This window comes from Eimeria maxima, genomic scaffold (assembly GCF_000499605.1).
Source record: "Eimeria maxima Weybridge genomic scaffold, Emw_scaff169, whole genome shotgun sequence".
In the NCBI taxonomy this organism is placed as follows: Eukaryota; Apicomplexa; class Conoidasida; order Eucoccidiorida; family Eimeriidae; genus Eimeria; species Eimeria maxima.
The window spans coordinates 13,555-36,841 of NW_013563581.1; the positions used below are offsets into that span (position 1 = coordinate 13,555).

The 23,287-nt window shown below is 53.2% G+C and overlaps 4 protein-coding genes across 4 annotated transcripts in view; 3 read left to right on the forward strand and 1 right to left on the reverse strand.

Annotated features, from left to right (window-relative positions):
- Positions 1–2,230: 2,230 nt before the first annotated feature.
- On the forward strand, positions 2,231–5,528 carry EMWEY_00019260 (hypothetical protein, conserved; the record flags this gene model as incomplete). Its single annotated transcript, XM_013477720.1, has 8 exons — positions 2,231–2,391; positions 2,535–2,935; positions 3,079–3,186; positions 3,584–3,659; positions 3,879–3,985; positions 4,366–4,500; positions 4,858–5,032; positions 5,318–5,528. 8 exons carry the CDS (start codon positions 2,231–2,233, stop codon positions 5,526–5,528), a joined length of 1,374 nt encoding a protein of 457 aa, XP_013333174.1.
- A 3,006-nt stretch (positions 5,529–8,534) lies between these two features.
- Positions 8,535–10,682, forward strand: EMWEY_00019270 (ubiquinol-cytochrome c reductase domain-containing protein, putative; the record flags this gene model as incomplete). The annotated part of the gene is made up of 5 exons (XM_013477721.1): positions 8,535–9,027; positions 9,174–9,478; positions 9,596–9,688; positions 10,069–10,279; positions 10,597–10,682. The coding sequence occupies 5 exons, from the start codon at positions 8,535–8,537 to the stop codon at positions 10,680–10,682; spliced, it is 1,188 nt and encodes a 395-aa protein (XP_013333175.1).
- Positions 10,683–12,839: 2,157 nt separating this feature from the next.
- Positions 12,840–19,707, forward strand: EMWEY_00019280 (hypothetical protein, conserved; the record flags this gene model as incomplete). The annotated part of the gene is made up of 10 exons (XM_013477722.1): positions 12,840–13,116; positions 13,492–13,807; positions 14,039–15,157; positions 15,471–15,662; positions 15,974–16,178; positions 16,385–16,541; positions 16,725–17,064; positions 17,191–17,355; positions 17,489–18,752; positions 19,228–19,707. The coding sequence occupies 10 exons, from the start codon at positions 12,840–12,842 to the stop codon at positions 19,705–19,707; spliced, it is 4,515 nt and encodes a 1,504-aa protein (XP_013333176.1).
- A 3,256-nt stretch (positions 19,708–22,963) lies between these two features.
- EMWEY_00019290 (hypothetical protein, conserved) overlaps positions 22,964–23,287 on the reverse strand; it is a gene marked incomplete at both ends in the record, with an annotated part of 1,912 nt that continues 1,588 nt past the window's right edge. The window contains one exon of the mRNA XM_013477723.1: positions 22,964–23,101. Within this exon, the coding sequence (XP_013333177.1) occupies positions 22,964–23,101 (138 nt within the window). The remainder of the gene's footprint in view (positions 23,102–23,287) is intronic.

Here is a 23,287-nt window from a genome sequence, read left to right on the forward strand (position 1 = left end):
TGTGTTGTGCTGGCTAATTGGGGTTGTTTGAACATAACACCCGCTTGCTATATACTGGCTTGAAATGTGTCTGTTGTCGTTGCGGTTCACTGCAGCATCATCAATCCTTACTTGCAGTGGAAGCAGAAGCGTATTGGCCTCTGCATAGCACTTTGAATTCTGGGCCCAAAGAGCCACGGATAAGGAGGGTTGTTGGATGTGTTTGCTGTCGTGGCCACCTTGTCCTCGGCATAGTGTCTGCACAAAGTAACCTCGACCCTCTGGTGGGAGTACACCGAAGTTCATCTGCAGGGAAGTTGGGAGAGGCCTGCAGGGCTGTGTAACAGACAAAGGCGCCCGGAGCAACGTTCTCCACACTTCGACCGATGGCGGCGCAGAACACAGAATCCCCGAAGGCTAGCTCTTCCCAGGCATTTTCCTTGCCTGCGGCTTGTACAACTAAAATCTTCGTTGTTTCTCGTAACTCTACCATTTTGCCATTTTGCGCATTAAAGATGGAAACGCAGCCAGCTGTGACAACCTTTATTGGCAGTTCATAATCAGCCGGGCAACGGGGCAACCGATGGTGGCAGACATGAAGGAACCAGAGACAAGAAGCAGCCAACACTGAGCCGCACTTCACGGCTATGTACGTGCTCCTAGCTAAAGAGGGGCATGCCTACATACCAGCACTTATGGGCTCACCTCACATGCATAACGTCTGGGTGTAGCTGTGTCCACCTCAAGCGGCAGCGTGCTGTTTGCTGCGGAGCTGCCGTGCTTACCCAGGCATTGAGGTCTGCGTACAAGGAGCCGCCCTTGCACAGTCTTGCGTGAAGGCGCACGAACGTACAGGGAGCCGCCTCTGCACAGTCTTGCATGAAGGCGCGCGAAGATACAGGCCTCAGAAGTGAACGCATTACTGGCGTGCTACAGACTTGCGCGCAAGGCAGTCAAGGTCTTGAAACCGACTACAGGGGGCCCACATGCAGCCACACCATCGCCAGACACTGGGCTACAATGGTGCAGGTGAATGAGCTATATAGCTGAGGTGTACGCGCAGTTTGGAGCCTGTTGGCAATTTCGCTCACCGATGGCCTTGAGGGAGTCAGGCGGTAACTCTAGCATAGTATTTCATATGCTGGGAAGCATTACTCGGTCGTAGTTAGCGGCCACAAGGCATCAAGCAGGCAAAAGCCCTCATTATTTGCCAAAAGTGCTTGGGAATGCGGCAGCAAAAGGATTTGACCTTGTATGCATGCGTGTGTGGCTATGTGGCACATTGAAGTGCAGCATACGCGTTGGAACTCGTGGCAGACCGCCGCAGTATCCAGCCGCCCTGGGTACAGCCGCTGAAGTACCTGAAGTACTCCAGGTACTTCAGCGGCTGTACCCAGGGCGGCTGGATACTGCGGATGGAGTTGTTAGTAGCTTTTAATGAATTACTCTGTTCTTCCTTTTGACTTCACTGCAGCTCGCGAGCGTGCCTCGGACTGTGGTAGCTAGAACTCCACAAATGTCTGGGGACATGCACTGCATTGCAGGCAGTTTACATAGCAAGTACATCTACTGGCTACCGACGTCCTTTTAGGAAGCAGCAAAAAAAAACTAGAAGGACCTTAACTCTCTCTCTAGCGAGCCGAGGGCCCATTGGAGGATTCGTGGATGTATGATTGTCGCCTGCCGAGTTAAAGGGAAATGCCTTAGTTCGTCAGTTCGGTGAATTGATTCAGTTGAGAAAGGAATAAATTACCAAGAATAAAGTACATTATCTCAAAAACTGTGGAGAATATGCTAGGTGTACGGATTTCTTCAGCCGGACACTTACCGAGTAATTCCGATATCGCCAGATGAATATGTTTAACGCATCGAGCTAAGAAGCCAAAATACCTATGTTCGGGTGGAAAAAGGTGAACAATTCATTTGTTAATATTGTGCGTACAAAATTTCCTTGGAACAACGACAATTGTGTGGGAAGAGTGAGGGGCCCAGAACCTCAGGGGCCCCCCGCCTGTGAGTAGAGGGGCCCTTCAGGGATACGGTTGTTTTCTGACGCCGTTTGCGAGGAATTCACCTCATCTTTATTTGATTCTCCTAGAATTTGTGACGCAAATAGTTCACAGTAGTTCTTCGACTGCGTCTCAGAGTCCCCTGTGTTCCTCTGCCCTCTAACTGCGGACCCGTCCACTGTTCTAGGGAATCAGAATCTTCGGAGGGGAGTGGGGCTACCTTGTATTTTGATTGCAACACAATGAAGAAGGGGAGGCGCGGCGGCGCCAACGGGGCAGGCATAGCAAGGAAGGCTGACCGCGTTCATCGGCTCAAGCATCAGTTAAGGGCAAGCGTTGCTGGTGGGAAGCAGGAGAAGCCAAGAGACAGAAACAGAAGCGCGATAACAGGAACCTACACAGGGTAGGGAAGGCGACGAAGGCATATCTTTAGCTTGAGATCCCAGAATCTGCAGGGTGTGTGGCTGAGATTCCTGGGGTTTGTGGCCCGGGGATATAGCCAAGTGTATGTACATGTGAGGACAGACTTGTAGGTTTGCGCCACAGGTTCTGTCCGTGGAAGGAAAGGCCCGAGGGGGGTCGGCTGCCTGAGATCGACAGGGTGCTGGTCAATGAGTACATCGAGTGCTGCAGCAACTGCAGCAGCAACAGCAGCGCCAGCAGCACCACCAGTAGAAGCGAGGGAAGCACTGAGGCAGCTGCAAGTGGAAGTGGCTCTTCGGCGCTGTGCCGTGCGTGTTTCTTTGGTTTGTACATCAAACCTAGGAAGCCATGTCTTTTGCGTCTGGTGAGGGAGGATAAGCCCAAGAACTGCAAGCAGGAGTCCGAGGCGCTGGCGGACGCGAGAGCTCTTAGGCAGTGGAGGGACTTGAACTACCTGAAGCAGACCGCAGGAAATGAGACAATCGACGTTGAGATCCGGGGCACCCAAGGCGCCCCCAGCTTCGGTGGGAACCCATAGAAACCGAAGGATAGAAATCTAATGGCTGTGAGATGTACATTCGCCTTACCTGTTGGTGGTCACTCGCAAGTGCCGTCACTAGCGCTGTTACTGCTGCTGTTGCTACTGCTGCTGTCGCCGCCTTTGCAGGAAAGGGACAGTACCAGCAGCTGCCGTTCGGGGAGGTGCTGCAGAGGCTGCAAGACGGGGACAGCTCGCTGTATGTGACGACCCAGCGCATCCCGAGTGACAAATACGGTCAGAACCTGCTTCTCTTTTCTCCCGTCTCTGGAAGCTGTTCAAATACAGCATTGGTTCCATCCTTGCGTTGTGCTTGCAGCCTCTGTTACTTTAGTCGGGTTCACAATTGCAGGCTCTTTTGAACGTAACATGCAAAACAAACAGGCACTACAGTTGTAGTTCTTCTGCTGTTGATGCAGCCGTTGATGCAACTGTTGCTGCCGCGTTGGCGCCTTGTCACTGCTGGGTCAGCATATGCTACAGCAGACCAGCGGGGGACGGCACGTGGATTGGTTGCTTCTCTTCTTGTGGCGGTCTGTGCTGGTTGTCCTGCTGCTGCCGCTTCTGAAGCATTTGCGGTTTCTGCTACATAGTCAGCCGCTGCCGTGCGCCGAGGATTTGGCTTGTGCTGCAGGGCCTAAGGCTGTCTGTGGAGCTCCGTTGAACGGGTCTTTGGCGGGTGACTTCCCAAAGTCCCCTGCCTTGGCAGGGTGAGGCGATTGTGCAGGGTTGCTAGGGTGTATGTACACTTGGCTGCATTGGCTGCATTGCTGCTTCAAGGAGTACGATACACCGCGACACTGTGGCACAGTGTTGTGGTGTATATGCTGTTTGGATGGAGGATTCTATGTGGCAATCTGAGGCGTACGCATACGGGAGTGCATGTACAGGTCCAGGGTCTCTGTCTAGTCTTTTTTGTGGGTCTGCAGACACCTCGTCGTCTCCCAGTTTAACATTTGGATGGGACACAGCTACCACGGCAGCAGCACGGGGCTGCACCATGATTTTCATGACAATTTCTACTGTCTTTTGAGAGGTATGCGCTCCTTGAAGCCTCCTCCTGCGTTTCTTGACCCCTTGTTTTCTTACCTTGAGCTGTCGGCCATTTGCCACTCTCGCCCAGACACATGCATATTTGCATAATGCATGCAGCCTTGGTGCACGTGTAGGAGTATATTTTTGTATACGAATGTGCATATACATGCACATCTGCATCTACACAGACATACAACAGTATATTTACCTGCTAACGCGTACGAACTGTATACACCTATATACATATGCATGCTCTTATATGCCAGATGAACATGTGTGCATTTTCATAGCATATGCATCTATCGATTTATAAATGCATGCTTAGGTATGCTTATCAGAAAGCATGAGCATATTTGGGGCAAATGGTGTCTGTACACTCAGGGCGGAAAGAGTTCCGGCTGTACAGTCCCCGCCTTTGCAGGCTGTTGAGGCCTCAGGGCTGTATGCGGATGACCAACAGCCCAGCCATTCATTCAAACGGACTTATTTCCTACATCCCATGCATTCGAGAAGACGGTAGGTGTACTTATTACCCAGGGTTTAGGTTTTAGGGTTTACGGCTGTTGGCTCACTTTAGTCGAGAGGAACTGTTTTCTGGAGTGCAAGTGAGCTGCACCATTGGTGGGCTTGAGCGTCGGGATCCATCTGGGTTTCAGAGTGCAGTCTTTAGGGTTTGGGGTGCTTCGCCTAGGCTGTAGGGTTTACGTTATGGTGACAAAAGGCTAAGGGGGCGAGAACAACAATTTCAGGCTATAGCTGAGTGGCTCTTTGTCTGCCTCCTGCACATCGCAGCGTCTGCCGGCCTAGGCAGAGCTGTTATTGAACAGGTTGAACTTAGGACATAGAGTTTGGGATTGGGAATATGCGCTGCAGGTGCACATGAAGGCGCCGTGCTGCGTGCGCGGCAAATTGCTCTGGAGGAGACCATAAGAGAGCTGCAGGAAGAGCTACAGAGCACCCAGGCGAGGTTGGAGGCAGCAGCAGAAGCGGTTGAGCATAGGGATGCTAAAAGAGCTCTTGAGGACAAAATGAACCAGGCTGAGGCAGAGTAGGCAGTGAATCTTGTCTTCATTGTACGGCTAAGGACTCGAACCAGCTTTTCTTGTGTCTCCTGCTCCTCCGGTTGCCACCATTTACGCCATACCTTGTCGTGCAGCTCTTCCTTTGGTGTTCTCGACTGCTGCTTGTTTGCCTCATTATCGAGTCGCTGTGCTTCCTTTGCCTCCTTGCTGTTTGTTTGCTTCTGGCACTGCTCCTCTGCTTTCATCTCTATTCGTTGTGGCGTTGCACCTCAGTCTGTCTCTCGTATTCACGCGCTGTTTTTCCTCTGCAGGCTCGATGAATGTCTTGAGGCGACTCTAACAGCTGCAGGGGAAGACAGCGGCTTTGAGGACGGAGACTCCACAACCAGCGAGGAGGGTGATGTGAGCCCCCACAGTCCTTCCAATATGTTTCATGCTTTGTTTGTGAACTTTGAGGTTCCCTCAGCGGTTGTCAGCCCCGCCCTTTGTCTCAGCCAAGCCCCAGCTCCTCGCAATCCCTAGGAGTATTTGTGCACTGATTCCATGACATGCACTGCATGAGCTGTATGCGGCGAATGGGTTCTGTGTGTGCATTTAGGGCCGCCTAGTTAAAGAAGGAGAAATTCCAAACCATTTTTGCCTAAAGGACACTCGACCTTGTGGCGCATGTATTATTATCAGCCCCTTCGTTTCAGCTGCCTCCGCGAGCCTGTTGCTGTTCATTCTAGCTGTCGCCTGTTGCTTGTTGCTTCCATTTCCTTTCTCCCCCTCACCCCCCTATTAATATCAGTTTGTCGATTGGTGTTGTTGTCCTTTGGTGCTGTTTGCTGCTTTCTGTCTGCTGGTTGTTGTTTGCTGTTGTTCTCCTATTTGCCTTCTGCTGTTTGTTTCCCGCCGTTTGTTCCCTGCTATGATTGTGTTTAGTGAGTGTAAGGCGGTGGCAGTTGGCTATGCCCATTGCTTTTTTAACTCCACATAAATACCTGTATATATAAAATGTGTATATAATATATAGACGGTGGTAACGGAGTGTGGTGCGGTTGCTCAGCCTCATGGGAGGGTCCCTTGACAGCCGCTAATTGTCTGGAACGCTTCTGGAGTGTCTGGGTGACTGAAGGAGATATATGTACGTATGAGCTGCTGTCTCGTTAAGCACTTAGGGACTGCTTGAGCAGGGACTGAGGAAGGGCTTCTATCGTGCATTCTCACTGTGCATCCGAGCTTGAACCTAGCTGAGAGCCCCCGTTCCGGCTAAGAAGCCCTCAGGTGTTCCTGCCTGAATGCATACATGAATGCTTTCGTGCGTGAATGCTTGCAGTGTATTTGCCTGCCAGTTGGTTTCATGAAGTCATCTCTTATTCTGGAGAGAAAGGCGCCGCAGCAAACAGCAGTGAAGACAGCCAACAAACTATAGACCCAGTACACTTGGCATTCAACATTTGGCTACATCCTCCTGCCTCGGAAGGCACTTACGAGCACCCCTACTGCGACTCTTTCTGGGCCCAGCATGCAGCCCAGCTAAAGCAGAAAACGCATTAGCTGCGGTGGGACAGCAGCAGCAGTACTTGCAGCTGCAGCAGCCAGCGCCTATAGAAAGGCAACTTCCGCTCAAACGCCTCTCTGCCACTTCCAGCCCTGCGACCGTAGACCCATCAGGGGCCCTGAGCGGCAGCGGCTTGTTCCCAGGGATTTGTTGCTGCAGCCGCGCAGCATCTGAAGGACTGGTGCAGCGTAGCCCCTTCACCTCCTGAAGCCCATGCCCAAGCGTTGGAGGAGGAGAGATAAGCGTCAGAAGCTTAAGAACGATGCCTTGATCCCACTCGACCCATATAGGGCATCAGCGTCGAGTAGATGCTCTGTAGGGGAATGCAACAATTTATCTACATTCTTCTACAGGTCATCTATCTAAAATAATTCTCTGTTGAGACATGCAAGCATGAGCATGCATGCATTTGCCATGTATGCTTTTTTGTGTCTGTGTTGTCATATTTGTTGCGTCAATCTGTATGTCTTTTGGTATATTTGTATGCCGAGTGGCCGCGAGCAGACAGAAGCACCGTCGCCGTTTGTCTAGAAGACGGAAGCGGCGGTCAGTAGCAGACGAGCACTAAGAGGCAAAGGGAGCCCCTAGAGAGGCCGAGAAGGGGAAACCACACGAGAGGGAGCCGGTTTTGAGCAGAAAGATACCCAGGCGAATGCTCAGAGACAGACAGTAAAATGCATACAGCAGACATAAAAGACAAAGACAGCCAACGCGCCGAAATAGAAGGGATTGCAGGCTTGGGGGGACGGAGCCACGCAGGCTGACACAGCAAGAGACAGGCAAAGGGACAAAGACACACACCCCATCAACGGAGGCTCGTGGCCGCCCCTGTTTTGGTCTTCTTTCACACCGATTTAGTGGCCGTTCGTGTTCATCCTAGCAATTGTCGTATTTTTCATGGGTCTGGCTCTCCCGGATGCTTTGATCTGCAGCTCGCCAGACCCACAGAGGCTCGCTTTTCACATAGCTTTCTGCACTGGTCCGATGTATACATGCATTCTAGAAACGACAGAGTGCCTGAGGTCAACGGCTGCTTGCAGAGAGTCGGGAACTGATGCCTCGCTGCTTCCAGCGGTGACCCCAGAAAAAATAAGGGTGGTTGCGAGAAGACTCGAGACCAACGTAGTTGTGGCCCAGCCACCAAGTGACGGGATAGCCGCATGTGCAAATAAGCTTTGAGCTAACTTTGTGCTCTTCAAAGTTCACATTAATCATAAGTCTTATGTCGTACTTGACATGGGCTGTTATATGGATATCATCTCTAAAGCTAGACAATTGTTGTGCTTCCACTTGAATACAGGCTGCCTAAAAATTGCCAAGTAAGTGCTCATATTCCATCTGCGGAGCTGTATTCAGCTACCCTTGATTAGCTCCCGACAAGGCAGACGTGATACACGCTGCAGACTCAACACTGTATGTATGCCAGAAGGTGCTGAAAGTATGTTAGACAACCAACAGATGGTATTTGCGAAAAAAGGCGGATGACTAGTGATCTCCCGAAATGGCCGGCGGAAGGCCACTAGTCATTCTTCTTTTTTCGTAAATCTTATCTGTTGGTTGTCTAACCTACTTTCAGCACCTTCTGGCATACATACAGTGGTGAGTCTGCAGCCTGACCAGGGCGTTTGTTGTTCGCATGCGGCTTTCTCGTGTGTGCATCCGCCGCTACTGAAATGGTTTGGTTCACGTAGCTGATTATATCCTTATCGAATCTGCATGAAAACAGGGGGTTTTTTCTATCACCGGAGCCAGCTCTCTAGTGCAGCACGGCGCTGCATGCAGTCGCCGCAGGCGTTCCCGACGGCTGCTGGGCTTCCGCTGGTCGCTATGAGTTGGAGGGTGTCAGAAGCACTGGAATCGTATGGTTGTGGTTTATATAAAGTGGAATAAGGAGTTCCAATTGCCTTGCTTGAGTCTGATTTGCGGTATCTGCCGTATCTGCCGCTGCCGGTGCTGCTGCCGCCGCTGCTGCTGCTGCCGCGCACATGTCACCGTCAGCAGCTGCTCGTGTGAATTATCTGGGGTCCCTACGGGGCCCCAGCAGCTTGATGTATCCGCGGGGTCTTTTCGGTCCCTTCTGCTCGGGGGGCCGGGGTTCACCCGTGGCGCCGTTAGTGCAGGAGTGTCCAGCGGTGGTTCCCCTGGTTCCGTTGGCTCGGCGTTTTAGCACATTCAACCACAACATAGGACCTCACAAGTCGGACCCTCCTGCTAGCGAGAAGCCCCTGTTTCTGAATCGCTTTGACCAGGCGGATGACCCTTCGTTGTTTGCCCTGGAGGCAGAGGAGATGCAGCGTCGACGGAAGGCGCTGGAAGAGCAGAACAAAGGCAAGGATGCGCTTATTGAAGGTGCAGACCTCGTCCAGCCATCTAACCACCCTCATCAGCGGAAGGGGTTCTTGAGGCGCATGCGGTACTGGCACTATCACCAGACAGCGGAGCCCACATTCCCTCGGACTCCGGATCTTAGCAAGGGTGGTGAGTGCGCTGCTTGATCTTCTCTGCGGCGTGTTTCACATTCCCTGCACGCATGCAGCGCTTTTTTGGCGTTGTCCTACATCGTTGTCAATGTGTATTCTGCTGCTGCTGATGCATGCGCTCGGTGCGGTCGGCGTGGGTTCCAGAGCTTGCTGCGGGGGCGACTGTGACGAGAACGACGGTATGGAAGACAGATAACGAACCTGCATTGGTGTCTGTGGCTCGCTTTTCGCCGGAAAACTTCCGCGCCGTCGGCTACGCTGAGAATGCTCCAAACCCCAGCAGCATCAACAGCGACGCCCATCCCGACTTCAGAGATTATCGTCTCCGGAGCGGCAGCCCCGACAGAAGGCCGTTCATGTACTTTCTCAGCGCTTCTTACTTCTTTATAGGTGCCAGTATGATGCGCAGTCTCCTATGTAAGATGGTTCACTTCTGGTGGGTCAGCAAGGTAAGAAGCATGCACAACCTCCTCCTACGCTGTTACTGCCGGTGTTTTCGTGCTGCTGGTCCTGCTGCTGCTGATGGTACTGCTGCTTCTGCTGCTATTGTTCCTGCTGCTGCTCAGGATTTGATGGCATCTGGCACGACTGAAATAGATCTGCGGCCGATTGAGACGGGCACCACGGCGGTGTTCAAGTGGCGCGGGAAGCCGGTGTTTGTCCGCCACCGCACTCAAGAAGAGATAGAGAGGGCAAGGCAAGGATGCAGACATTCCAGGCCTGCTCTCATTTTTTAGGCATCTTGCTGTAGACATGTATTCATTCGGAAACCTAGAGACGGGGAGCTGCTGTTGCTCAATCCTGCACCCTATTGCACTTGCAGTCTCCTGTCTCCTGCTGCTTCCGCTAAAATCCACTTGTTCCCCCCTCCCTCTTTTGTCTGCCACATGGTTGCTGTTGCCCTTCTCTTTACTGCAGTTCGCTATGGGCTACAGCTCCATGTGGTGTTTGTGCCCCGCTGATGCTGCTTTAGTGTGCTGCTGCTGCTGCTTTACTGTGCTACTGCTGCTGCTTTAATGTGCTACTGCCGCTGCTTCAGAACTGGTGTATTGTTTGTGGATTCCGCTGCAGGGCGGACGACAGTCTGATAGGGACTATGAAAGACCCGCAGACTGACGCGGAGCGATGCCAGCGACCGGAGTGGCTCATCAATATAGGCGTCTGCACCCACTTGGGGTGCATTCCCGTCGAGGGGGGCAGCTACCATGGCTGGTTCTGCCCGTGCCACGGCTCCCACTACGACATTTCAGGTGCTGCAAAAGTTTATTGAGTACTCTTACGGTTGCAGGGCAGTTGTATGATCGTGTAGAGCACCCGCATGATTAAGACAGGCGAAGCACAAGGCAAATGCAGAGCTCTCGAGAATGCGTCGTAGATGCTCCAATTGCTGGATGAACTGTGATCTGTATGAGAACTTTAGCGTTCATATAAGGGTTGTGGGGTATGTAGCAGGTATGGGCCATATATTCGCTGTGGAGGGCTTCTGTGCTACGGGGGTGATAAGGTGCGTTGTGGGGTGTATAATATGCTTTTTGCATGTATTGGATGCGCTGCGGGCTCTATGCAGGTCGCGTACGACAAGGCCCTGCGCCGACGAATTTGGAGGTTCCCGAGATGGTGTTCTTGGATGATGTCACTGTAAAGTTGGGTTGAGAGAAGTATGAGGCGAACAACGAGCCACGAAAATATAGAAGCGCAGGAAGCGCACAGAAGACAGCAGAAGGAGCATTCCTGCGAACCACATGGCAGCAGCGTAGCAGCCAACGATTTAAAGGATTCAAGGGCTTAGGGTTTGATGTGTTGAAGGATATAGACATTGCAGCAAATGGCGCTGCCGCTGAGGTCCCTGTACCTGTCGCTGGCGTCGCCGTTGAGGAATGCGCACACACACGAGGGCCGTGTCGGGTCTATCCACCATAGGCATGCGTATCTGCCCAATATGTACGCATACACACACGTACACACGCATGTATATCTGCATGCATAGGTGGAGTAAAATGCAAGGGGCTTCAGGGCTTCACTGAGTGTCCCGCCGACAGCAGCAGCTTGTTCGGGTCAGTTTGGGGCTGCGTGCGACGCCCAGGAGCGACTTGAGCAGCAGTATCTGCTGGTGGTCGTCTTACTGCTGCAATACATTCTCTTTATTTTGTATCCGGGGATGTGTACGAACACCAATATGCCCCGTTTGTCCCTTACGCCGTCTGAGGAACAGAAGGGACTCTTGCTGCACGTGTCCGCTTTTGTGTTGAAACTCTAGAGACACAAGCAGCAGCGAGCCAATTAAAGCTCTCAAGGGCAACTCCCCTGCCTTCGGGAAGAGACACCTTCTTGCGCACTCGCAGGAAGGGGTTGCGGGAGTATCTCCTTTCTAGGGAGCGCGAGGCTGCCCCATGCAGAGACGGTGTAGCCGGCAACGCGGAGAGATGCACACCGCTCTAGCTACCCGCTACTGGATACGTATAGCTAACCAGTAGCGAAATTCGAAATAGAGAAGCCTCCTACCCGGGAGCGAGCCGTTGAGGGCAACTTTATACTCTACGCACTATGTCGGCCTGCGTGCGTGCGGTGGTGCAGCTCGTATGCTTTACGGTTTACTATGTTTGATGGCAACCCAACGGCCATTTCCTTGCTAGGAGAAGACCTTTACAGCGCAGGCGTTGAGGTGAAGAGACGGTGCAAAGGTCTTGTTGCTGACAGTGCATATTTGGCGGCCAACAAAGTATTGCCGTCTGCGCTTTTGGTCGCCCAGAAATCATATCAATCTCGCAGGGTGCTCTGTAGAGCAGTAGCATAGGTGCCGTGGAAGGAGGCTCCGAGCAACGACTGTCAGCAAATACCCAGTGTCGGCACACTTGCCTTCTTATGTAGGGACGGGCGTTGCGACGCTCGAAGTTCTTCCCTTGTTTCCTGTAGTATAACTCAGTGCTTAGATTGAAGGTGTATGAAATGCTAACCAGGACACATATCATACGCAAGATCCGAATTTAACTTGGCGCCGCAGTAGCGAGGAAGGCAGAAGCGAGCACCCGGGAAACCTGCAGCTCACGGTGATGCGGCATCGCGGGTGTTGTTTATTGGGCTGCGTTGCGGCATCTACCGAATTCACACTTGATGTATTCGACAGTTTCCTTCTAGATCTAGTGGCATTGCAGCCTAAGAGAGGGTCTTAGCACACCTCTTCCGGCTGCGGAGGGTGGCGTGTTTTGCGCCCCCCTCGTGCCCCCCAAATTTAGTTAAACATTGAAATTCAATACCCCCAATTACGAAGTGAACTACAACTTTCTCTGCACGCCGGAATTGTGTCTTCAGCGGGTCCCGTTTACCTCGAGCCTAAAGACCATGGGCCCCACGTGCCACCTTCCCGCCCAGCCCCAAGCCTGCGTCACCTCCAGCTAGCTGAGCTGTTCTTGGAGGCTGCATGCTTTCGTTTTCATATCTATATGTTGCGTTGAGTTGGACTGCACATATGAAGTGCATCTAAGGGGGTTGGAAAGTCGTGTAGCATACACCTTCAGCAGAGCTGCCGCGAAGACAGCTGCGCAGAGTAGGACCATAGCAGACGCACCCGACACAGCAGCGGAAGGTTCTATTATTGCTTTATCTGCCTCCTCCTTTCTTTTTCCTCCTCCCTCTGTTGCGGAGGTTGTGTTCAGACCAGCCTAGAGAGGGATTTACCTCAATAACCGACAGCCGAGACACCCCCAGGTTGTGGGCTATTGTCTGAGTGCATGCGAGCCTGTCATGGTTTTGACAGCTGTGTAGCTTCAATTGGAAGTGCATGCATGCCTGCATGCGTAGGGTCGAGAGTACATGCAAGCGGGCGGCACCCCGCTACTGGCGCCTTCCACATCCGAAGGGGTAGCTGTGCATGTGAGCCGCCTTACCATGGAGCCACCTGCGCCCACCGGTGAAGCAGGCCCCTGTGCTGCCTCAAAGGACCAATCTGCAGGGGAGGCGGTGGACCCTATCACGACTGCGCCCTCGATCTCGATCCCGATCCCAACCCGAGAGTCGCCCCCCGTTGCCCTCGAACTCCAAAGGGCTGACAGCCCCCCACACGTGTCCATAGCTTCCCTGCCGAAACATTGTAAGTTTCGATGTCCAGAAGAAGCACAACAGCAGAGCTGGGTGGGCATACGCTCGGTGGTGGGGCACGATCTCCAGAGTGAAGGGCTCGTGGGTAGCACGCAGCAGAAGTCGCTTAGGACAAATTATGTCGTCTCATGGAGTATTCGGGTTCAGCCAGCAAGGTTTTGTCTCTGCTGCAAGAATCTGCGTGTATCAACAGCAGCAGCAGCGGGTGTTTTTGTCTTGGCATTCTTTGCTACAGTGCTGCATGCGTCCAAACTGTGCTGCTTCTGTTTTCTGCTGCTTTTTGGCTTCACACATTTTTTTCCTGCGGACTCCACAACCTGAAGAGAGCGATTTATGTCTGTACAGGGCATGCGCTTCTGATGCGCAGGTGAAGCGCCTTGCAACGCAGCGAGGGGGGGACGGCTGCTGCCAGGTCGTCGCAGGATTTTGAGAGCTGCAGCGAAGCAGCTTGCTGCTGTTGAGCTGCTACGAGAGCAGCTGGATGTGTCGGCTGTGGACATCGACACCCACTGCATGCCGCCTCCCACTGCAGGACACAGCTGCAGCCCTCCACAGCAGCAGCAGCAAGGTCAAACCTCGGAACCACTACCTCCCAGCTCCCAGGGCAGACACCTCGAACTTCTACGGCTACACGCGCTGCTGCAGGCCGCTGTTGGCGCAGAGCAAGACCTTGTAGTTGTGGGGTGGGTGCTCTCAGCCAGGGACTGCAGCAGCAGCAGAGGCGGAGAAGAGAGCAGCCGCAGCACCGGCGAATGCCCGAGCAAAAGCACAGAGTCTTCATAAATTTAGGGACTGCGCTCGAGACCTGAATAGAACAGATGGCGCAGGTTAGGGACGCTGGTAGGCTGTTGGTGCTGCTACTCCTTCTCCTATTGCTGCTGCATCGACCCTTGTCCTGTCTGTTCCTGCCACAGGCTCCATCAAGTGGCGACCCAGCACAGACACGCTTGGGCTGCATGTGTTGCAGCTGCATTTGCTGCTGCTGAGGGCACAGCGGCGCGAGCGTTGGAACGGCACCTATATGGTGGAGAGTGTTCCTGTGTTTCTGGAGGGGGTGGTGCAGAAACAGCAGTAGCGGCAGCAGCGAGTCGGAGGAGTTCCGTAACACACTATGAACAGATTGTGCCGCTGGATGCTTCTCCTCACCACAACCAGCTGCTTCTGGTGTACGTACACCCCAGCCACCTGCCTAATATAACTCTTTTGAGCATAGCTAAGTCGCGCCTCGGCTCGTTTTGCTGCCGAACCCTCCAGCATAACTACAGCCAACCCTGGGGGCTCAGCGCCGCGACACAGCGGAGGCTGCACCAGCTGCGAGAGCAGCGGAAGCAACAGCAGAAGGAACAACAGCAACAGCAGCAGCAGCGCATGGACTTCTTCTTTAACTTCACCCACTTCCTAGGCCTATCTGACGTAGCAGTTGGCACTCAGGCCGCACCAGCACCTCCAGTAGCAGCCGCAGCGGCATCAGCAGCGGCAGCAGCAACGGGAGACCCAGACGCAGAGGAGACAAGAAGGCCTCACCTGTACCCAATACATCTCAGGGGTCTCTCGCGGCGCCAGTGGCGCCTGCAGGAACGCTTAGAACGCCAGCGGCAGCAGGACGGCATCTGCTGCAGTCGGAGGTGTTCAGCTCTACCCGGTGGCTCCTCCAGCATGCCCCCCAACAACAGCAGCAACACCAACAGCAGGAGTGGTTGTGGCTGTGAGTTGTTTCAGGAAGGGTTTGCATACGGCGGAGTTGCAGCTCGAGTGCTCATCGGTGCGACGCCCGTTGTCTTTGCCTGTGCGGATGTCAAGTTGAATGAGGAGGCCTTAGAGATCTGCAACTCCGGCAGCTGCTGCACCCGCTGCCCGCAGCAGGCGCATAACGAAGCCGGAGCCTATAAAGAACGCACAGCTGCAGGAGGTAGCACCGGGATGTCCTCTAAAGTGGGCGAAGCTGCTGCTCAGGAGCACAGGAGGGAGGTTGCCTGGCGGAAAATTTTGACTAGAGCAGTACAGCGGCAGCAACTGCTCGCCATCCTTGCTGAGTGAGGCTGCTGCTGCTGCTGCTGGAGGCATTGCTGCATTCGTAGACTGTGTTCGCTCCTTTTGGAGGTGTCCTCCGATTTTCCTCCGTTATTATGCATGAACCGTGCATCACACTGGGCTGAGGCTGGGCCGCTGTTGTTGTGCGGGACCCCATATCTTTCCTGGCAGGTCCCTCTGCATATGCTGCAGCCTCCGCTTCGAGACAGATTCAGGTTGGGCATCTGCGTTGGATCTCAAGCCACTGATGCTGCTGGGTGCGCAGCACCAGTTGGGCGCGCTTGAGGGTGTCCCATCCTGCTGCTGTTTGGGTAGAGGGGGCCCGAAGGGAGACACATGCGTGGCTGCTGCTGGTGCGGATCGGCAGCGGCGGCTGCAGGAGCTGCAGCAACTCGACATCAGCACGAAGGAGTCGCCAGGCTTTTTCTGCTGCCGTGTACCCCAAAGAGCAACAGGGCCGCAGCTGCTCAGTTTCCAGGAGGCAGGCAAAATGGCGCAGTGGAGACGGTGAGCGATGAAGAGGCGTCAAGGCTCCGTTTCCACAGCTTGAGCTCTAATAGAAGAAAATGCACCAAATCCGGGTGGCAACAGCAGCAGCAACAACAACACCAGTATCTACAGACACCAGAGGAACAGAAATGGCTGTTGGCTCATGCAACAATAACGCTGCAGGCAGACGGTTCTTTGAGGTGCCTGAGTCTCCTGTAATGTCATGTCCGCATAGATGCAGCTGCTGCAGTTTGCTCCCATCAGTTATATTTACCCTAGCTGGGGCCGAAATGGCCCTTGGTCACTGCCTCTGTGGTGCTGTGCTGCAGGCCAGCCTGGACCACGGAATTCTTCAAGGGGGACTGTGTGGGAGCCCGTGAGGAGACCCCTGCTTGGCTCCTTGGGGGAGCCCCTTCGGGCGTACCTGGGGAGATGCCTGGGGGGTCCTCTGAAGTTTGTGGAGGAGTTATTGCCCGTTTTTGGGTGCGCTGGATGTCTTGTCGGCTAGTGGTGGAGAGGGTGGACACGGAGCGGGTGAAGACTAGCTGCAATGAATTGCGGCAAACACTGAAGGTGTCCCCTGATCCCTTTCCGGTGTCGCCCCCGTGCACCTCGCAGATAAGCAACACTGTTGGCATGGTTGTGTGTATGCCGTGGGTCTATGGCAAAGGATTGATACGTATGGATAGTGGGCGGAGGGCAAAGCGGATGCGCATGCCGTTTGCTGTCCCTTGCTGCAGCAAGAAGGCCGCTGCCTCAGCAAACTTGTGATCGACCCGCCACTGCTTCAACTGCCACCTGTCCGTCCTTTCGAACCTATGGAACTCAAAATCAGTTTGTCTAATCCGCACGCGACGCTGCCTACTGCGTACTCCGTCTACTGCCTCTCAGACTCCGGTTAGGGTTTCGGGTTTAAATGGGTCTAGCGCTTGAGTTGGGGATAGGAATTGATCAGGTCCCTTAGGGAGTCGTCTCTGCCTTCTAGCCGGATTGTTCGATACCTCATGGTCTGTTTTTGTTGCCTTTTCTCATGCTCTGTATTTTCATCTTGAGAGTTGTGGGGTGTCTCCTATACTGCAGGCAAATCCATAGTCCCTCTATCACATGTTTCCTATTGGCATGGCGCCCTGTCCAGGAAGTGGCTGGGAGGACCACTGTGGGAGGCACAGTCTCTTCGGTCAATGAGCAGCAGCGAGTCGGCTCTGCGACCTCCAAAGGATCTGCAGCTGCCGCCGCAGCGACGGCAGCAGCAGTTGCTGCAGTGGGAGGCAGAGCGCCTCCAAGAGCAGACAGAAGAGAAGCGGCGGGCTTCGGGAACCCAGGTTGATACCCCACGAGACACAAGCGGAGCTGAATTAGCAGCAACAGCAGCTGCAGCAGAAAGTACTGATGAAGTGCGGCAGCCGATGCGTCTGGAGAGGTGAGGAAACTCAGGGCCAACTAGCTTGCAGAGCGTTACTCGACTGAATTTCATGTGCTGGTGCCAAGCTCTTCTCACCCCTTGGGGGCCGTTGGGCATGACAGCTATTTCTCATGGGTTCCTTAGTGGGTTGGCTTTGTTTAAGAAAATCCCTATTCGGGCGCCCCGTTTAGAAGGTGCTGAAGTGATGAAGGCACCTGAGGAACGCCTTAAAGAGAAAAGTATAGTCCCCTCAGGGGACTCTTGTGGCTTTTCTTGCCGTTATGAAGGACGCTGCGGAGAACCTCTTGGGTTCGCATATAGATAGGTGCCCTCAGGGGCATGATAATGTGTGCAACGCAATGGGTTTCTTATGATGTCTCCAGAGAGGTCGGAGGGTGCTCGAGGACCTCGTGATTGTTGTATTGATGTGGTGTATGTGCAGGTGGCTACTTGTGGATTGGCCGCAGGGGTTTTTAAAGGGGGGAGAAACTCGCGTGCTTTCGATGCTATTGAATATTCAAGAAGGCATTTACAGGGCACAGGAGTTAGCCTGTGGGGTGTTGGTTCTGCGTCTTGAAGACTCCCGCCAGGACTTCTTCTTCTGCCTCGCGGCATCCCTCATCCCGTCCTTGTTGGGAGCAGAGCTGCAGCCCCTGGCTCTCCTGGGGGACAGACCTTTGCTCCCGGAGACGCCGCCCAAGGCGGCAGCAGCAGCTCAAACGCCAGCACAACCAGCGGCAGCTGCTGAAGAACCTTCTGCTGCAGCTGCAGTAGCACCGTTGGCGCAAACGAACCAAACGGGAGCAAAAGGAGTGACGGATGCTAAGCAGAGGGTACAAGGCAGCGATAAGGCATGTGGTGGAGCTGAGGTAAACTCCTCGTTGCTGCCGCTGCCCAAAGAACTCTGGTGGCTGCTCTCCCACCTGCACAGCAAGTCGCAAGCAGCAGCCACATCATTGGGGCCTCAGGTAAGACACACGAACAGGTATAGGCGCAAACGGCGAGAAGAAGGCGGTGGGGATGAGGGACAGTTTGCCGTGGGCCAGCACCAGGGGTTTGCGACAGGTAGCAGCACCAGCAACAGTAGCAGCAACAGCGATAGCAGCAGTAGCAGCAGCGACACGAGTGACAGCAACAGCGAATGCCATGACGACCACTTTAGTGGGGGCCTTCCGTGCTCTAGCAATTTTCGCGAGAAGCAGCAGCGGGGACTGTTGGGGTCTCTGAGTGGAGAAAGCCTCACGAGAGACGTTGTCAAGTTCCTTTCTGTTGCTGGAGGGGACAGCTTCACGTGGCCCTCCTTCCTTGCGGGCTCAGACACCTACATGCAGCGCCAAACATTATGCTCAAATCCCCCTACTGCTGCAGCTGTTGATTCTGATGACCGCCTTCCCTGCTGCCGCTACAGCAGCAACAACAGACGGAACAGTCGTAGGAGGAGGATGAGAACTCCAACCGGTGAGAGGGAAGAGAGTGAGAGAAGTACCTTAAGTGAGACTTTCAAGCATTGTCCTTCATGCTGCCGGGGACCTCTGGAGCGGGAAGTGGCCTTCTTGAGGGCCTGCTTAGAGCGCGGCGTCGAAGTGCCCTCAGGGATATCGGTGGGAGCCGCGTTGGCGGTACGTCTGAAGCATGTTCCGTTTTGTTTATCTTTCCACGATGAAATATACGGAGAAACACCAGCAGCAGCAGAAGAAGAACCACCAGTGCGGTGAACATGGGTTTTATGGAGCAGCGGAAAGGGTGCAAAGCTTTTCCGGAAGCTGTGGGCTGTGTTGCTGCAGTTGTTGGAGTACTGGGGAAGGACCTGCTGCTTTTTTCCTAGCGAATTCGCGGTGCAAGATGTACAGACAGACAGTCTCCACATCATCTGTCGCGCTGTTCTGCTGTCTTTGCCCCCAGTACATGTGCGCGCGATTGAAGGGACACAGACACAGACCCGGGCACACGGACAGACAAGGGCAGCGAAGGGGCAGGAAAAACGTACAGAGACAGCGGCAGAAACAGTCAGGCTCAGAGAGATACACAGATACAGCGGCTGTTGCATCATTACACAACTAACGGCCAACAGCGCATACGCAACCCCTGAAGGCCTTCGGCGGGTAAGACGAGCTACAGGGAACGGCTGGTAGATGGCTTGCTGAGAGTTACGGGCAGTGGTGCTGTTTTTTTGCATTGCAGAGGAACGCCTTTATATCCGTTATCTCAGCCCTCAATGGGTTGCTGCAGGCAGCAATGAGCTCTAAAGGACCTAACAGTTTTGCTGGGAGCACAGGTCCCAAGCCTGGGGGCCCCTATCCAGGAGGCAGCTGTGGCACAGAAGGGGCGCCCAGTGGGGACAACCGGAGGTGCGTAGTAGCAGCAACTGCAGCAGCGGGTGCGGAGTCCTGGGACTGTACTTCAGCAAGGAAGGCGCGTGGATATGAGGCGAGCGAAGAAGAGGCGACCCGTGGGGCTGGTGAGAAGGGGACGAGCCCGCCTTCGGAGCCCAATCGGTGCCCCCATAAAGGGCCACTTCGGCGCATTTTGTGTCTGGAAAGCGTCGGAGCTGCAGAGCTACTGCGGCATGCGGTGCTGCTGTGGGCGGGAGTTTGGCTGCTGAAGAGCTGCAGGCCGGCTGTGCGGCAGGCGGTGTTGGGTCACTTCATTACACGCGTATAGAGATAGCAGCAGCTTTGAGGTAGTTGCAGCTGATGTTGCTGCAGCGAATATGTCCAGGAATTGGGTAATGCATGTAATGTAGTGCATGCGATCTGTACTATGGGCGTCTCTAGAATACTAGAATGTTGTGTCTTCTGGGCCGCACGAGGTATACAGGCAGTCCACAGAGTATCAGTCAGCATTTCTGTAATACTTGCAGACTACAATTTATGGGCAGCTTTATATCCATACGCCCAAAGAACGCCGTGAGGCTTGGAAACAGTGGTAATAGGTTCAGTAACGCAAACGGGCACAGACAACTGTGGGCTGTTTCCCGTACACAACACAAAAAATGAAACTGTGGCGAAGGACGCACAGTAGGAACTTTCAGCAAACGACAGCACCAGCAGCAGTGCTACGTTTGGTGATTGCTGCCGCCATCAATGTGGAGGGGATGCACCTAATAGACCTAATTGGGCCGTAAGCTCACTATATTGCCTCGCCCACTCATTGCCCCCAAGGCCTTTTATGATCGCTGGGAGGCGAGCAGGGAGCCAAACGGGTCGCAGGATCTCAGGACATTCACCTGTTACCTCTGTCGACGGACAGCTGCTGTGTCTTACTGACAGGGCAGAGACAGAGCAGCGGGACACAACGACAGTTAGTACAACACCTCACACCACCTCCCATTCCTATCTGCATCGGAACACCCAACTGCCGCTTCCGTAGATAGTACAGTTATTGCATCAGCTCCTGAATCCCCTGCTTGTGCTGTTGTTTTCATCGGTGCATGATTGTGAGGCTGGGGTCGAAGACAAATCCAATTGTGCTCACCAAGTGCCTATTTCGCTCTACACTCGGGTCGGATGGCGTTAAGTTTGGCTGTTAGTTGTTTAGTTGTTTGCTCCTTCACTTTTGAGGCGCGCAGCCCCTGTTGTTGCGTTGTAGTTGAGCTTCCTGTAGAGCTGAGTTAGCTGCACAGCCTCATTACATGCATGGCAAGCAAAGAGGAGGTTGTTTCGTGGCTGTACCATGCACGCAAATCGCATGAAGAGGAGACTGTAGACACAGAGGACTCCGGTCATTCTCTCGCTGATGCACTCTGGGCTCTTCCGCATGTCAGATATCCCAGCGATGACGAAACCCCAGTTCGCCACTGGGCCCCAGAAATGTGTTGTGCGGCCATAAGTGCGGAAATAGTTCATGAAATCGGACCAGGCACGGCTCGCCATTGCGAAGTTCCAGTGGTGTGGGAAAGGGCGAACACTCAAAGAGACCCGCTTCAAAAGCTCCTCCTCAAATATATGGTGGCAAATTCGAGGGGGAAGGGGTTAATACTTTTGAGTTTGGTTCTTCCTGAAGGAAATTCTGAACCGCCGCTGCGAGTTCAGCCAACCTGCACGAAGGTGCTGGGATTGCAGGCAGACAAGCAGTGGCAGAATTAAAAGAATTGTAAAGTTATTCTAAAAAGCAACACAAAAGAAAGGGCAGTATGCTGAGGCGAAGAAGGGCCCAAAAGGACTGGCAGCTACAATGGTTTTTGGCTGAGCAGACAGCGGACATCTGCGTAGCTGAGACTCTGAGCCTGCTGCCGCTGCTCACGCCTCCGTCGCTGCAGAAACATTTCTGAAACTCACTGTTTAATTAACTGCTTCTCACATATTGATATCTTGTAGAGAGAGCACAATTAGAGCCGAATCCGTTCACTGTAGCTGCGTACTGTGCGTGCTGCGGAACCGTCCGTCTCCAGAGCAACAGTAACAATGTAGAATGGGAGGGACGAGTGGTAGATTTCCCTTGTTCAGCAGAAACGAACAAAATAACTAAATAAATACGTACAAGAGGAAGCGACTAGCAGCCGGAAAGTGTGCCGTTTGATGCACTATTGCTGGACAAACTAGACATCTGGGAGTGGGTAATTACACAATGCATCCCCTGAACTAAGTGTCTGAGTAACTGTCCACTTTTGGTGCCTGTTTTAAGACTTTTTGACTGCAGCAGCGCCGCGAACTTGTGCTAGCTGATTTATTTCAAGTTGCAGCAATTGAACAAAGCGAAAAGTCTGAAAAGATAGTCTGTTTAAGGGAAGCTGACAAGCCGTTATGGCTTGCCCGTCGCATCAAAATTCCATCTCATGCAATTGAATATCCCTCAGTTCACATGTGTGAGACCTTTGCAGCACTTTTGTGGGTTTGCTAGAATGCGTGTGGCCCCCTGCACACTTGCCGCACCAAATGCGGAAAGGTCACTAACACAATGAAGCTGTTGCACAAATGCGAGGATGCTAGTCGTGTTCCATTCAAGTCCATGCTCACACTGCTGCAGCGATTAGAGGACAACTGTTAGAGGACAACTATTACACAAATCAGCAGAGCATATGTGTAGGAGGGAAAGTCCAAATTTCACGCCATCTCCCACTCAGACTTCGGAAAATGCAGAGCCACAACACAGCGGCTGCCATTATAGACAGGCAAAACGTATAAAGCAAAGTATAACGAATTTTGAAGAGGTGTACAACTAGATAAAATAATATTGTCGACAAAATATGGAGGATTCACCGCAGTGTCAGCCATTACTACGGTGGTAACGTACAACTGAACAGAAAGCAGTACTAAGGGAGGATGCATTTAACATCAATGGACGAGCATCTGCACTGTAAAGGTGTTTGCATGTAGAATGAGGCAACATATCACAAAGTCTAGAGATAGCCGAGGTATGCGTGCTCTGATGAGTGAATGCTCGTACGATAAGCCAGCTCAATGTCGAAGGTCATGAATTCCCAACCACAAATGCATGCCTAAAACAAGTTGAGCGATGGCGACATGGAATATGCGAGTACAAACGAAGTATATCATATACGGAAGAATGCCTTACACGAATCATAAAAAGCTCACAAACAGGGCTCACTGTGATAATACCTACTGTATGCGCAAACGGAGAAAACCACTCCTTTGTCATAAAAACATATCGACTTTGGGGACCGATGCCCCTCCACATCGGCCCTCTCCTTGAATATTTAGTGCTGTCCAACGTGAACTTGGCACGTCTCAATGTTCTTATCCGGATGTAAGCAGCGCATGTGCTGCTGTTTGTGTTGCTGAGTTTGTTGATTCTCGTGGCTATACGGTCGACTGGTCTTCATATGAAGGACCGGAAAGAGCTAAACCTGCACAGCCTTGCAGAAGAGGAGGCACTGCCTGAGCCTTTCCCTTCGAAGAGCACATTTTTGCTATCACTGTTTTGCGTGTCAATACTTGAAGTACGGCTCCCAACCGCGCTAGCGCCCCATCACCCCTTTCTTCTCTTCCGCCACGGGGAGGCTCATGACGCCTTGCGTTGGCTGTTCTCTTTCGCTCTCTACATTCGATAAGTGCGCCTTTTCCAGTTCTCTCTTGAACTGTTGCTCCTTGTTGGTCTAAAGATAATGCACGAACGCAAAAGACGAGGGAACCAAACATGCTCTGAAAAACCAAGCGCCCCTTACGACAACGCGTACGGAGGACTCAACATTCAGCACAAAAAGGCGTTTGCCTGGCTTGAAAGTCGTGTCCTATCTTGTAGGGTTCACTACCTGAGCTGTGGGGGGGAGGGGGGGGGGGGG